General features: G+C 46.0%; 1 protein-coding gene across 2 annotated transcripts in view; it reads left to right on the plus strand.

The window, feature by feature from the left end:
* Positions 1-304: 304 nt before the first annotated feature.
* Positions 305-13,801, plus strand: part of smarcd3a (SWI/SNF related, matrix associated, actin dependent regulator of chromatin, subfamily d, member 3a) — a 91,275-nt gene continuing 77,778 nt past the window's right edge. The window contains exon 1 of one of the 2 annotated variants that reach the window (XM_063060905.1): positions 305-425. In XM_063060905.1, the coding sequence (XP_062916975.1) occupies positions 378-425 (48 nt within the window). In that variant the 5' untranslated portion in view covers positions 305-377. Of the gene's footprint in view, positions 426-711; positions 1,156-13,801 lie in introns of those variants that run through there. The other variant, XM_063060887.1, reaches the window with a different exon arrangement.

A 13,801-nucleotide genomic window follows, 5' to 3' on the forward strand; every position in this document is an offset into this window, starting at 1 on the left:
CAGTATCACAGTGAGATTTGAACTTGCATCTTGAGGCTGTTGGATTGTTAGCTCACTGCTATTTCTAAGAAGCTTCTACTGTATCTATTAGTGTGTGAGTGTTTGCGTGTGTCGAATTACCCAGACTTGCTCCAGAATCACAGATTATTAAACATACATCATGTGTAAAACAGTCCCGGGGGAACCACCCTGGGAACGAACAACATGCAGAACCCAGTGGTCCATGTTTGGGCGTGGACATGCAGTGGTGTATCCTGGGGATCGAGGTTTGCAAGTAGGTCCTGGTGTAAATAGGGGTGCAGATCGCAATGAAGGAGTATAGCAGCATGCAGTGGTGAAATGCAGGACTCCAGTGCACAGAGCGAAGGTGCAGGAAGATGCCAAAAAGAGAAACCTGTGATGCAAGGGTGCAGGGAGATGCAGTGGTAAGTTGTGGGACTGCAGGGATGTGGTGTGGAGATGCAGCAGGTGGAGGCTTGATCCGAGGGATAAAGTGAGATGCACAAGTACAGGAGGCTGCTGTGTAAACTGCCAGGGTGCAGGAGGTCCAGTGGCTGGACTGCAAAGACGCAGGACACATTGGTGCGGAATGAGGGAGACAGTGAGGGGGCGGGCGTTTTGGTGCGGCTGGGTACTTACGGTGCTAAAGTTGCGGTGCGTGCAGTTGCTTCCCCGGAAGGTGCACATCAGTAGCATGTCCCGTAGAGCGTGGCCAGTGCGGTTGTAGAAGTCGGCCATGCTGAAGGGTCCGGGCCTGAAGTGTCGGAAGTTGGCGAGTCTCTGCAGCACGGCCAGGGCGCGGGCCTCGGCTAGGGCGGGTCGGCTGATCTCATGCCGCCGGTCGAGCAGCGCCAGCAACTCGCCCACGTGGAACAGGTCGTTCTGAGTGATCTGCGAGAAGCGGAACTCGTTCAGGTTGCAGATCGTGACAGCGGGGAAGGTGAGGTTGGCAGCAGACACCTCGTCCAGCTTGGTTACGTGCGGGTACTCCAGGTAGTACGCGACTCGCTCCAGGGACACCAGGGCCAGCAGGCTGACCGAGGCCAGGAAGGAGGCGGCCCAGAGCAGGCGGCGGAGTCCGGCGGGTCCCGATCCCAGAATGTGGCTGATGCCGTGCAGTGTGGAGCGGCTGGCGAACGCCTCCAGCGTGACGGGGTGAGTGGGGCCGTCGCCGCCCTCCGAGACCCTGCTCCCGTCCATGGCACCAGCCCCCGGCACACCTCCCCCCTCCCCCGGTCCGGTCCTCTCGCCAACTGACCAACCGACGAACAGGTTCCCACCGCCCCCCTTAGTCCCCGCGGCAGCCGGGTTCCCCGACGATGAGGTCGTCCCCCGTCTCTTATTATCCGGAGGATGCTATGGTCTCCCCGCCGCCTGTGATCAACTGACTGTCTGGTGGATGCTCTGGTTCCCCGCCGCCTGACCAGCCGGCAAACAGATCTGCCACCACCGCCTCCTGTCCGGTCTCTTCCCGCCGACCGACAGATGAACCGGTCTCCCCGCCCGCCGGTGCTTCACGGACGTTACGGGCTTCCTTCTCTACCCTCCGACCGACGACGGACGGCCCGGTTTTCCTCCACCTCCCGCCGTCTGTCCGACACGCCGGTCTCCAACGCCTGCCCCCGGCGCTCTCCAGGACCGCGGGAAAGCTCCGTCAGTCGAGCGGTGCGGGACTCGTGAAGGATCCCGGCCCCGCACCGGCTCGCCTGGCCCCTCGCCCCCTCCTCGTTAGCAATCCGGCCGTGTGCGCTGTGCCGACGTGGTTTTGTCAGAGCTTCCCATCGCCGGGCGGCTGGTAACCGGGGAATGGACGGGTTGGGGCGCAGTGAGAAAGGTGTGGTGGGAGGGGCAGGAGTAGTGAAAGGCCCATGAGGGTGAGGAAGGGGATGTCAAACCAGGGAGGAAAAAGGAGAAGACCTCAACAAACACGTCCTCCCTCCCCAGACAGACATAGCTGCCAATTCCCCCACACAAAAACACACATACGCCCCTCCTATACACATATTGGTATCATCTTTAGCTATAGGTGAGGTACCAGAAGACCTGAGGGGGACTAATGTGCTTTTGATTAGGACTGCAAGGACAGGCCAGGGAACTATAAACAGTTCGTGATGGGAAAATTACTGGTTAGGGATTTTGAGGGACAGTATCTACGTGCATTTGGAAAGGCAAGAACTGATTAGGGATAGTCAGCATGGCTTTGTAAGTTGGAGATAATGTCTCACAAGTGAAGAAATGACCAAGAAGATTGGTCAGGCACCACATGGTATGTTGGTCCAGAAGGAGAAATCAAATGGGGATCACCTAGCCAAACTGGATGCAGAACAGCTTGATGGTAGGAGGCAGAGGGTGGTAGTGGAGGACTGTTTTTCCCCCATATGGGAGGCCAGTGATCAGGTAGGGATTGGTGCTAGGTCAACAGTTGGTTGTATTTTATATTAACAATTTGGATGACAGTCTTGTTAACATAGTAAGTTTGCGAACAGCACCAAGACAGTGAAGAGATTTATGTAAGTTTCCAAGAGGGATTTAAATCAGCTTTAGAAGTGGACCAAGGCATGGGAAGTGGCATTTATCTCAGACAAGTGTCAGGTGTTGCATTTTGATAAGTTCAATCAGGTCAGGGCATGAGGTAAATGGAAGGCCCTGGAAGTTGTTGAAGATCAGAGGGCAGAGTATATTGTCATTTATATTAACAGTTGACACCATATTAATCAGTGGTGGGTATAATTATAATGTTTAAAACTTTGAACAGGTATGTAGATTGAAAATGTATGAGGGATATTCTATAAATGAGAAAGTGGAACTAGCTCAAGTAGACAACTTGGTTGATATGGATGCACAAGGCCAAAAGGCTTGCTTCCATGCAATATAACTGATGTTTTTCCATTTAAATTTTCTTCCTTTTGCACAGTTGAGCAGTGGGGATGCCAGGCAGAATAATGGAATGATCTTGTAGGATGTGGGAAAGCAGGGAGACCTCCAGTGTCCCTGATGACTACACCTGCAAGTGCATTCAGCTGCAGCTTCTTCTGGACCCTGTTACAGAATTGGAGCAGGAACTGAATGAACTCCAGATCATTCAGGAGGCTGAAGGGTTAATCAACAAGATATACAGGAAGGTAGTTACTCGCAAGTGCAAGGCACATAACAGGGTTTTCATCAGGAGAGGAAAGGGAGATAGGCAGCCAGTACACCTGTGGCTGTACCCCTCAACAACAGGCTTTGGATACTGTTGCAGGATTGCGGGGGGGGGGGGGGGGCCCACAGTGACCTAGCAGAAGAAGGCTACAGCAGACATGGCTCTGGCACTGAGTTTGGCTCAGGGAGGGATGGTGGAAGAAGAGGAGTGCAGTAGTGACAGCAAATTCAGACAGGAGATTGTGTGGATGTGAAAGAGACACCTAGATGGCATGTTGTCATCCAGGTGCCAGGGGTGTCTCAGATTAAGTCCATAGCATTCTGGGGGTGGGGGGGAGAGGAGAAAGAATTGAGCAGTCAGAAGGTGATACATCTACCAACATAGGTAGGAAAGGGAGGAAGTCCTGAAGAGAATATAGGAAGTAGGTAGGAAGACCTTCAGAGTAGTAATCTCTGGATTGCTACCTGTGCCACATGCCAGTAAGGGTAAAAATAGAATCATTTGGCAGATGAATGCATGGCTGAGGAATTGGTTCAGGGGGGTTAAACTGCAAGAGGTAAAAAGACCCTGATGGGACTTAAATTCAGGCTTCCGAACTGTAACCAGGATGTGAGGTACAAATTCCAATGGGATACAGAAAAGGTATGTAAAAAGGGCAATGTTACAATAGTTATGGGGGATTTCAATATGCAGGTAGATAGGGAAAATCAGGTTTGTGCTGAGTCCCAAGAGAGAATTTGTAGAACACCTATGGGATGGCTTTTTAGAGTAGCTTGTGGTTGACCTCAATAGGGGATCGGGTGTTGCATAATGCAGTGGTTCCCAACCTCCGGGCCATGGACTGATACCAGGCCGCGAAGCATGCAGGGGTGCAGCGGTAGCCGGAGTGCACCCAGCACATCTTTAAGAAAAAAGCCGATTAATTAGGTGCCGCCCAGAAGCCAGTCTTCATTAGAGGAACTGAGGTGGAGAGGGTCAATAATCATAAATTCCTCGGCATTAAGGATCAACATTTCTCTCTGAAAAGTGTCAGAGGATCTGTCCTGGGACCAGCAGGTAACTGTCGTTACAAAGAAAGCACGGCAGCGCCTATACTTGATTAGAAGTTTGTGTAGGTTCAACATGTCACCTCGATATTAACAGCCCTGTCTTTTCAGCCTGGCGTTTAAATTGACTAAACAATGGAACAACTAAAGGCTCCAGCGCCCTGGAAAGAGGAGTGAACATCACATAGAGCAAGCGGAATTGGCATTCACTTCTGATCTGGGCTAATATTTACGTGCCAGGCAGCACCTAATTAATTAGCTTATTTCGGCTTTTTTCTTAAAGACGTGCTGGGTGCGCTCTGGCTACCACTGCACCCCTGCGTGCTTTGTGGCCCAGTATCAGTCCGCAGCTCGGAGGTTGGGGACCACTGGCGGAATGAACCAGATTTGATTAGGGAGCTAAGGTAAAGGAACCCTTAGGAGACAGTGATCATAATATGATAAAATTCACCCTGCAGGTTGAGAGGGAGAAGTCAGATGTATCAGTATTATAGTGGAGTAAAGGGAATTACAGAGGTGTAAGCTGGCTAAAGTTGATTGGAAGGGGACACTAGCAGGGAATACAGCAGAACAACCATGGCTGGAGTTTCTGGGGACAATTTGGAAGGCACAAGATAGATACATCCCAAAGTAGTAGTAGTTTTCTAAAGGGAGGAAGAGAGAACTGTGGTTAAACAAGGGAAGTCAAAGACAGCGCAAAAGCAAAAGAGGGCATATAGCAAAAATTAGTGGGAAGGTAGAGGATTGGGGGGGGATTTTAAAAACCAACAGAAGGTAACTAAGAAGTCCTTGAAGAGAAAAGATATGAAGGTAAGCTAGCTAATAATACAAAAGAGGATGGATACCCAGAAGTTCCCCCCCCCCCCCAGATATACAAAGAGTAAGTGAGGCAAGAATGGATATCAGACTGCTGGAAAATATGGCTGGAGAGGTAGTAATGCAGGACAAAAATGACAAATGTAATAATTATATCGTGTCAGTCTTCATTGTGGAGGACATGAGCAATATGCCAGAAATTCAAGAAGGTCAGGAAACAGAAGTGAGCACTAAGATTAAGGTGCTTGGGGAAGCTGAAAGGTCTGAAGGTAGAGAGATCATCTGGACCAGATGGACTATTCCCCAGGTTCTGAAAGAGGTGGCTGAAGAGATTGTGGAGACATTTCAAAAATCGCTAGATTCTAGAATGGTTCCAAAGGACTAGAAGATTGCAAATGTCACTCCACTCTTCGAGGGAGGGAGAAGAAAGGAAATTATAGACCTGTTAGCCTGACTTCAGTGGGTGGGAAAATGTTGAAGTCTATTATTAAGGATGAAATTTCAGAGTAACTTGGAAGCACATGATAAAGCAGATCAAAGTGAGCATGGTTTCCTTGAAGGAAAATCTTGCCTGGCAAATCTGTTGGAATTCTTTGAGAAAATAACAGGCAGGATAGATAGAGGAGTCAGTAGCCACTGTACATGTGGATTTTTAGCAGGCGTTTGACAAAATGCCATACATGAGGTTGCTTAAAATACGAGCCCATACTATTACAGGAAAGATATTAGCATGGATAGAATATTGGCTGACTGGCAGAAGGCAACAAGTGGGAATAAAGGGCCCTTTTCTGGTTGGCTGCCAGTGACTAGAGGTGTTCTGCAGCAGTCTGTATCAGGACACTTTTCTCATTATATATCAGTGATTTGGATAACAGAATTAATGGTTCTGTTGCCAGTTTTGTGGACGATATTAAGATAGGTAGAGGGCAAGTAGCATTGAGGAATCAGTAAGTCTATAGAAGCACATAGATTAGGAGAATGGCTAAAGTGGCAGAATGAATATTGTGTAGGGAAGTGTAATGTGTTAGAAAGAATAAAAGTTATAGACTTTTTTCTAAACAGGGAGAAAATTCAAATATCGGTGTAAAGAGACTTGTGAATCCTCGTGCAGGATTCCCTAAAGGTTACTTTGCAGGTTGAGTCAGTGGCAAGGCAGGCAAATGCAAGTTAGCATTCATTTTAAGAGGACTAGAATGTAAAAGCAAGGATGTAATGCTGAGGCTTTATAAAGCATTGGTTAGATTGCACTTGGAGTATTACGAGCAGTTTTGGGCCCCTTATTGAAGAACAGATGTGCTGGAGTTGGAGAGATTGAGGTGCACAGGATTTATTCCAGGAATGAAAGAGTTAATGTATGAGGAGCATTTGATGGCTCTGGGCCTATACTTGGAGTTCCATTGCCACAGACAGCTGTGGAACCGAAGTCCACTGAGTATAATTAGAGGTTGATAGGTTCTTGATTAGTCAGGGCATCAAATGTTATGTGGACAAGGCAGGAGAATGGGGTCGAGGGGGGATAATAAACCAGCCATAGAATGGAATAATGGAGCAGACTCGATGGGCTGAATGGCCTATTTCTGCTACATCTGTAGTGCACACTGACCCATGTAATATGAACATACACTGTCACTCATTCTCACACAAACACTATCCCCATTCTGCCATGGAGACAGCCTCCAGCACACACTGCTGCACACAGCATCTTTCATTCGCACTTTCATGAACAAGATATACACGCACACAATCCAACAGCATGTCTTGATACAAGAGACTGTGGGTGTTGAAGAGATTTGATACGTCAACAAAAACACTCAAACTTTATATAGGGACCATTGAGAGCATTCCAACAGACTTCCTCACTGTCTGGTGTGGTGGGTGGGTGGGGTTGGTACTGCACAGGACTAAAAGCAGCTGCAGAGGGTCATAAATTTAGTCAGTTCCATCTTGGATACTAGCCTACATAGTACCCAGGACATCTTCAAGGAGCGGTATCTCAGAAAGGCAGCGTCCATTATTAAGGGCACTCAGGGCATGCCCTTTTCTCACTGTTACCATCAGGTAGGAGGTACAGAAGCCTGAAGGCACACACTCAGCGATTCAGGAACAGCTTCTTCCCCTCTGCCATCCAATTCCTACATGGACATTGAACCCATGAACACTACCTCCCTTTTTTAATATATATTTCTGTTGTTGCACAATTTTTAATCTATTTAATATGCATACTGTAATTTTTTCTCTTTTTCTTCAATTTTATGTATTGCATTGAACTGCTGCTAAGTTAACAAATTTCATGACATTAGTGATAATAAACCTGATTCTGATTTTGTACCACACTTTTGTACATTATTGCTCTACATTACAGCATTTGCAGCCTTGTGCCTGACACATTTATACATTCATTTAATAACATGGGACACACACTTCTGTACACTTACAAACACATCCTGTCAGCCCACATCATGGGCCAAAGGGCCGATATTGTGTTGCACTGTTCTATCTTTACAGCAATACTCAGTCACACACTTCAGACATTATGACATGCAGAAAGCTTCCTGCTCTCAGACATGCACAAAACCCAATAGACATGATGCATTCAAGCAGTCTTGCCCCTCTAACTCACAAAAACAAACACCGATATTAAAAAACACTTGTAACATTACTTGTTGCAGTAATGTATCAGGCCATCCCTGCAAGCTGCAATGTGTTGGTATTCAGAACCTATATCAATTTGTTTAAGATTCTGCCCCCAAACCATCTGATGATCCCAGCAACTAGAGAAGGAAGAGCCCATGAGAGCAATGGAAGAGAGCGTGAGGTCTGTGCATCTGCGTTCATGAGCATTCTGACTGGCTACATCGTCTGGTATGGTGGGGGCTACTGCACAGGATCTAAGTAAACTGCAGAAAATTGTAGAATTAGCTCCATCATGGGTACTAGCCTCCGTAGTATCCAAGACATCAAGGAGTGTTGTCCATCATTAAGGTCCCCCACCACCCAGGACATGCCCTCTTCTCATTGTTACCATCAGGAAGGAGATACAGAAGCCTGAAGGCACGCAGCTTCATTGTCCGCTTTTTACCCTCTGTCATCTGATTTCTAAATCAACATTGAACCCACGAACCTCACTACTTATTTAATTTCTGTTTTTGCACTACTTATTTTAACCATTAAATATACATATACTTACAGTAATTTTTTCTGTATTATCATGTATTGCATTGTACTGCTAACAAATCTGACAACATATGCCAGTGATATTAAACCTGATTCTGATGTGTGAGCAAATCTTCCTCCAGCTGTATGTATAAAAATAAAACTTGCAACAGTACAACACAGGAACAGACCTTTTAACCCACAATATTCATGCTAACCATGATGCTATTTTAAACTGCATGTCTGCCTGCTCTTTATCCATATCCCACCATTCCCTGCATCTTCATATACTGGTCTACTGTGTCATGAACATTGCCATCCTGTCTCCTTCCATTACCTATCCTGGCAACACATACCATGCTGTTAACATTCTGGTCTTCTGTACATTTTCCCACTCTCACTTGTGTCTCCAGTGTTTGATTATTTCCACTCTGGGGAAAGACTGACTGTGTGCACATTTATGTGTATATGCTAGCATGGGCACGAGGTTTGATGTTTCCAATTCAGGAATGCCTTGTACTTGTGGCTTATTAGTGCCTGGTAATTCTCATCAAACCAGTCCTGGTGCTTTCTGATGAAGAAGCAAACAGTTTAATGGAGGAGCAGTCCTTCCAGACACTACAGGGATCAACAGTTGCTTAGATGCATTGTCTAACTATCTCTAACTTTTATTATTGTCCATAGTACAGAGGCAGTGCTTGTGTTGACCATACTCAGAAGTCAATCTTACTTAAGTGAATAAGAGAAAGGAAATTACACTCAACATCCACCAAACAGTCCTCTAGCAACCTGCTCCACTCTACAACACCAAATTGTATGGCATGCTTGCCTGCATTGGTTTGGGTATTGAGTATATAAGTCATGTTGCAGTTGTGGTTGAGCTATATTCTTTTGGTACTGTGCAGGAATTGGTTGTTGACTTCTGAAGGAGTAGCGGACCGCACGACCCAATTTACGTCGGTGGTGCGCAAGTGGAATAGGTCAAAAGCTTTAAGTTCCTCGGGGTCAATATCACAAATGACCAGACTTGGTCCAACCAAGCAGAGTCCACTGCCAAGAAGGCCCACCAGCACCTTTACTTCCTGAGAAAACTAAAGAAATTTGGCCTGTCCCCTAAAACACTCACTAATTTTTATAGATGCACCGTAGAAAGCATTCTTCTAGGGTGCACCACAACCTGGTATGGAAGTTGTCCTGTCCAAGACCGAAAGAAGCTGTAGAAGATCGTGAACACAGCCCAGCACATCACACAAACCAACCTTCCATCCTTGGATTCACTTTACACCGCATGCTGTCAGAGCAGTGCTGCCAGGATAATCAAGGACACGACCCACCCAGCCAACACACTTTCCGTCCCTCTTCCCTCCAGGAGAAGGCTCAGGAGCTTGAAGACTCGTACGGCTAGATTTGGGAACAGCTTCTTTCCAACTGTGATAAGTCTGCTGAAGGGATCCTGACCCGGATCTGGGCCGTACTCTCCAAATATCCGGACCTGCCTCTCAGTTTTTTTTGCACTACCTTACTTTCCATTTTTCTATTTTCTATTTATGATTTATAATTTAAATTTTTAATATTTACTATCAGTTTGTAATCCGGGGAATGGGAAGCACAGAATCAAATATCGCTGTGATGATTGTACGTTCTAGTATCAATTGTTTGGTGATAATAAAGTTTAAAGCACTGCTGGACGGCTGTTATAACGCGCAGTCAGTGTGAACGGCGTGGGAGTTAAATTGTAAAATAAGCTTTTTTGACTAGATCCCCTAAATCGATTTGATTGAGTCTATCTTTGTAGTGCTGTTGTGCAATTCTGATTGGCTCATTGCAAGAAGAATGTGGAGACTTTGGAGAGGGTAAATAAGAGGTTCACCAAGATTGACAAGTGTATGACAGGTACAACGATAGGAAAGCTGTAGAGGGATGTGGGTCTGATGTGGGCACATGGAATTACGAGTGGTCAGCATCACAGCCAGCATGGATGAGTTGGGCTGAAGGGCTGTCTCTGCTGTAGGATTGAGAATCTACAACAGGCCCATGAGAATACAAGGTCACCATTTCCTGAACTACCATACTATCCAACATCAGCACCTCTTCCCCAATAAATCAGACAATCTTTCTGCATTTCTCATTCAATTCTGAATGTTATTTATTGAATCCATATGTTCAAAGGCAGGGTCAGTGTTCTTGGCTACAAAATCTGCTGGTGGAAGTTTCCTTAAATACAGCTTAGAATCAGGTATCCATTTGAGAGAGAAAAATGGAGTCCAGAACATACTTGAGGGAAGAAGACATTGGGAAGCTGCTCTCTATAGGGGAACCTGGACATTTTACCCAAAAGCCAGCCAAGTTGGGATCAGTGTGTTTTCCAAGACCAAAGAAAGGCAGCAGAGGATGGGGTCAGAGTCTGCAGCCAATGTCCTGGAACAGTAGGATAGACAAGAGACTCAGACAACTGGTCAATATTGGTTCAAAGTGCACCTCTCCTGATCCATTCCTTATCAGCACAACTGCAATCAACACAAAGACACACTGATATTTAGGTGAGGGAGGGGCCTTCAGGTTATCTAGGATTTAAGTGAAGATCACTGGGTTAACAACTTCCATTTCATATCTCAGTCCAGCTGGAGCTCATTTTAGGTTTCATCTTAATTCCCCCAACATTGAGAGCAAAGCTTAATCAGCCATTCAGCCCATCAAATGTGTTCCACCATTCAATCTTGGCTGATTTTTGTAATTCCCATTGTGTCTTCTATCTGTATCCCTTGAACTCCCTCCCCAAACAATCAAGAGCCTATCAATCTCTGCCTTAAATACACCCAGTGACAACTCCACAAGCCCTTTGTTTTAAAGAAACATCATTTTATTGAGGCTGTGCCACATCCTCTACACGTTTACTCTATCCAGTCTCAATCTTTTGGCATTTCACCTTCTGTAGCCATTACAATGCTATCATTTTACAGATTAAGATATAGCAGGATCCCAGTAAGATGCCAACACTGGAGTTGTAGTAGCACCAGCTAGTGGAGCTGCCTCACAGCACAAGAGACCCAGTTTCAATCTTGATATCCAATGTTGTCCACGTAGAGTTGGCATGTTCTCCATGAGTGGTCCAGTTTCCTCCCACATCCTAAGACACGGTTGGTGGGTTAACTGCCTCTGTAGATTTCCTCCACTATGGTTGAGGGGTAGAATCTGGGAAAATTGATCAGATGTGGGGAGAACATGCTAGGATGGGATTACTATAAACAGGTGTTTGGTAGTCAGCACAGACTGAAATAGCTGAAGGGCCCCATTTCCATGTTTTATACCATCTACTAAGTTTGACAGGTTCCTCTTCAGTAACACAATGAAGGCAATGATGAAAATATTGCTTTCAATGGTGTCTCACTGGGTTCACTGTACAAACATCCATGGAGTAACTGACCAAGGAAAGTATCCTCATGACTATTGTCCAGTAGTACTTGTAGACTTGGATCTGTTCCATTTTGCCTACTGGCACAAGTCCACAGCAGATGCAATTTCATTGCTTCTTCACTCAAACCTGGAACAGCAAAGTGACATACATAGAAACATAGAAAATAGGTGCAGGAGTAGGCCATTCGGCCCTTCGAGCCTGCACCGCCATTTATTATGATCATGGCTGATCATCCAACTCAGAACCCAGCCTTCCCTCCATACCCCCTGACCCCTGTAGCCACAAGGGCCATATCTAACTTCCTTTTAAACATAGCTAATGAACTGGCCTCAACAGTTTGCTGTGGCAGAGAATTCCACAGATTCACCACTCTCTGTGTGAAGAAGTTTTTCCTAACCTCGGTCCTAAAAGGCTTCCCCTCTATCCTCAAACTGTGACCCCTCGTTCTAGACCTCCCCAACATCGGGAACAATCTTCCTGCATCTAGCCTGTCCAATCCCTTTAGGATCTTATACGTTTCAATCAGATCCCCCCTCAATCTTCTAAATTCCAACGAGTACAAGCCCAGTTCATCCAGTCTTTCTTCATATGAAAGACCTGCCATCCCAGGAATCAATCTGGTGAACCTTCTTTGTACTCCCTCTATGGCAAAGATGTCTTTCCTCAGATTAGGGGACCAAAACTGCACACAATACTCCAGGTGTGGTCTCACCAAGGCCTTGTACAACTGCAGTAGTACCTCCCTGCTCCTGTACTCGAATCCTCTCGCTATAAATGCCAGCATACCGTTCGCCTTTTTCACCGCCTGCTGTACCTGCATGCCCACTTTCAATGACTGGTGTATAATGACACCCAGGTCTCGTTGCACCTCCCCTTTTCCTAATCGGCCACCATTCAGATAATAATCTGTTTTCCTATTTTTGCCACCAAAGTGGATAACTTCACATTTATCCACATTAAATTGCATCTGCCATGAGTTTGCCCACTCACCCAACCTATCCAAGTCACCCTGCATCCTCTTAGCATCCTCCTCACTGCTAACACTGCCACCCAGCTTCGTGTCATCTGCAAACTTGGAGATGCTGCATTTAATTCCCTCATCCAAGTCATTAATATATATTGTAAACAACTGGGGTCCCAGCACTGAGCCTTGCGGTACCCCACTAGTCACCGCCTGCCATTCTGAAAAGGTCCCGTTTATTCCCACTCTTTGCTTCCTGTCTGCTAACCAATTCTCCACCCACACCAATACCTTACCCCCAATACCGTGTGCTTTAAGTTTGCACACTAATCTCCTATGTGGGACCTTGTCAAAAGCCTTTTGAAAATCCAAATATACCACATCCACTGGTTCTCCCCTATCCACTCTACTAGTTACATCCTCAAAAAATTCTATGAGATTCGTCAGACATGATTTTCCTTTCACAAATCCATGCTGACTTTGTCCGATCATTTCACCGCTTTCCAAATGTGCTGTTATCACATCCTTGATAACTGACTCCAGCAGTTTCCCCACCACCGACGTTAGGCTAACCGGCCTATAATTCCCCGGTTTCTCTCTCCCTCCTTTTTTAAAAAGTGGGGTTACATTAGCCACCCTCCAATCCTCAGGAACTAGTCCAGAATCTAACGAGTTTTGAAAAATTATCACTAATGCATCCACTATTTCTTGGGCCACTTCCTTAAGCACTCTGGGATGCAGACCATCTGGCCCTGGGGATTTATCTGCCTTCAATCCCTTCAATTTACCTAACACCACTTCCCTACTAACATGTATTTCACTCAGTTCCTCCATCTCACTGGACCCTCTGTCCCTTACTATTTCTGGAAGATTATTTATGTCCTCCTTAGTGAAGACAGAACCAAAGTAATTATTCAATTGGTCTGCCATGTCCTTGCTCCCCATAATCAATTCACCTGTTTCTGTTTGCAGGGGACCTACATTTGTCTTTATCAGTCTTTTCCTTTTTACATATCTATAAAAGCTTTTACAGTCCGTTTTTATGTTCTCTGCCAGTTTTCTCTCATAATCTTTTTTCCCCTTCCTAATTAAGCCCTTTGTCCTCCTCTGCTGAACTCTGAATTTCTCCCAGTCCTCAGGTGAGCCACTTTCTCTGGCTAATTTGTATGCTACTTCTTTGGAATTGATACTATCCCTAATTTCTCTTGTCAGCCACGGGTGCACTACCTTCCTTGATTTATTCTTTTGCCAAACTGGGATGAACAATT

This window comes from Mobula hypostoma, chromosome 1 (assembly GCF_963921235.1).
Source record: "Mobula hypostoma chromosome 1, sMobHyp1.1, whole genome shotgun sequence".
NCBI classification, from domain to species: Eukaryota; Metazoa; Chordata; class Chondrichthyes; order Myliobatiformes; family Myliobatidae; genus Mobula; species Mobula hypostoma.